At 41.7% G+C, this 1,905-nt stretch overlaps 1 protein-coding gene across 1 annotated transcript in view; it reads right to left on the bottom strand.

Annotated features, from left to right (window-relative positions):
* Positions 1-1,905, bottom strand: part of herc1 (HECT and RLD domain containing E3 ubiquitin protein ligase family member 1) — a 333,814-nt gene that overhangs the window by 35,110 nt on the left and 296,799 nt on the right. Inside the window, exons 63-64 of the mRNA XM_048617017.1 lie at positions 1,546-1,648; positions 825-994 (exon numbers count right to left, since the gene is read on the bottom strand). Of these exons, the coding sequence (XP_048472974.1) occupies positions 825-994; positions 1,546-1,648 (273 nt within the window). The remainder of the gene's footprint in view (positions 1-824; positions 995-1,545; positions 1,649-1,905) is intronic.

The following is a 1,905-nucleotide window of genomic DNA, read 5'->3' as shown; positions in this document are numbered from 1 at the left end:
CCGCATTATAGGAAGGATGTGGAAGCATTGGAAAGGGTGCAGAGGAGATTTACCAGGATGTTGCCTGGTATGGAGGGAAGGTCTTATGAGGAAAGACTGAGGGACTTGAGGCTGTTTTTGTTAGAGAGAAGAAGGTTAAGAGGAGACATACAAGATGATCAGAGGATTAGATAGGGTGGACAGTGGGAGCCTTTTTCCTCGGATGGTGATGGCTAGCACGAGGGGACATAGCTTTAAATTGAAGGGTGATAGATATAGGACAGATGTCAGAGGTAGGTTCTTTACTCAGAGAGTAGTAAGGACGTGGAATGCCCTGCCTGCAAAAGTAGTAGACTCGCCAACTTTAAGGTCATTTAAATGGTCATTGGATAAACATATGGATGATAATGGAATAGTTTAGGTTAGATGGGCTTCAGATTGGTTTCACAGGTCGGCGCAACATCGAGGGCCGAAGGGCCTGTACTGCGCTGTAATGTTCTATGTTCTATATTAAAAGCATAAAAGGGTATGAAGAGAAAGCAAGAACATAGCATCGAGATGGAGGATCATCCATGACCAAAATGAATTGCAGAGCAGGCTTGAGCGGTGAAATGTCTTACTCCTGCTCCCAGTTGCTATGCTGCTTTTAAATCAGTTTACACTGACATAGTATCACCTGATGTCAGTGAGAATGGATATCTTCACCACTCTACAGGAAAACTCCTGTCTTGCTTGTGGCAAGTTGATTGTGGGCCTTGCTTTCTGGCTTTGTATTTCTAATCCAAGTGACAAAAAGCTGTATTAGGAATGATTAAAAAGGCCTCTGTAGAATTAAGATTTCTTACCTGCCCTTCTGAGTTGCTGCCCCAGCCATAAACATCTCCAGATGTTGAAAGACCCAGTGTGTGCTCAGCACCCACAACTATGTCCTCAATAAAGACTCCGTTCAGGGCAGGCACTGGCTGAGGTCTGTTATGATTGCGGGCACGACCCTCAGGCAAGCCAATTAGGCGATCTGTTGGCACAAAAAAGGGGCTCTCAGAGTCTGGGTGGACATAACACGCACAGTTAATACTGGATAATTTAGATCCCATAATCAAAACTGGCTTGGTTCTTTAGAAAAGACTGGCAGTTATCTACTGAACACATTCAGTTTTCACCTCTCCCAATGTTAAGTGCATTGTTCTTAACGGGCTTTGGACATAACTTAATCAACTGGTAAACATAGTTGACATACTGGTGGTGGTTAATAGATCAAAAAATCACAGTTGATTTGGTGAGGGGAAAAATGTTCAATTTTTGTGCAATAGCACTTCTAGATTTGAAAAAAGGAAAAAAAGGTTGGATTTTCCCACTAGTGAGTGGGTTAGGAAAAGGAGAGAGCAAGTTGGAGTTTGTATTGAACTATGAAATTTAAATGAACAGTTGGGGAAGGCACACTGACTCCTGTTTCTTGCTTTGATAAATGGATGACCAACTCTGTTTCTATCGCTATGTGGAATGCATTAAGTTACTTACTGGTGCCATTCTAAACAAAATTTTGAAAAGCCTAGATAATTGTCTTACCTTGGCCAAAAGTGTACACATGGCCATCTTTTGTCAGGGCAACAGAAAACTGGGTGCCACAAGCAACCTTTTTAATTCCTATGCCACACAAAACATCCACTTTCTGCAGAAAAAGAAATTAAAAATAATCTTAAGACAAAAAGACAGCTATGAAAAATAAACAAAAGAATAGCTGAATTACATCATGCATCAATGAAGAACGTAATTTTCTTAAGCTGTTTCCATACTATCGAGTTGGACAATTACCCCAACTCAAGTCAAGAAAATTGGCAGCACAAAAGCAAGACTAATCAAAACCAGCTATTACTGTAGAGGCACCATCAGCAACGAGCGGCACCATCAGCAACGAGCGGCACCATC

Source organism: Rhincodon typus, chromosome 36, assembly GCF_021869965.1.
Source record: "Rhincodon typus isolate 14 chromosome 36, sRhiTyp1.1, whole genome shotgun sequence".
Lineage (NCBI taxonomy): Eukaryota > Metazoa > Chordata > Chondrichthyes > Orectolobiformes > Rhincodontidae > Rhincodon > Rhincodon typus.
Note: the sequence above shows the minus strand (reverse complement) of the source record. Positions and strands in the feature narration are given on the sequence as shown.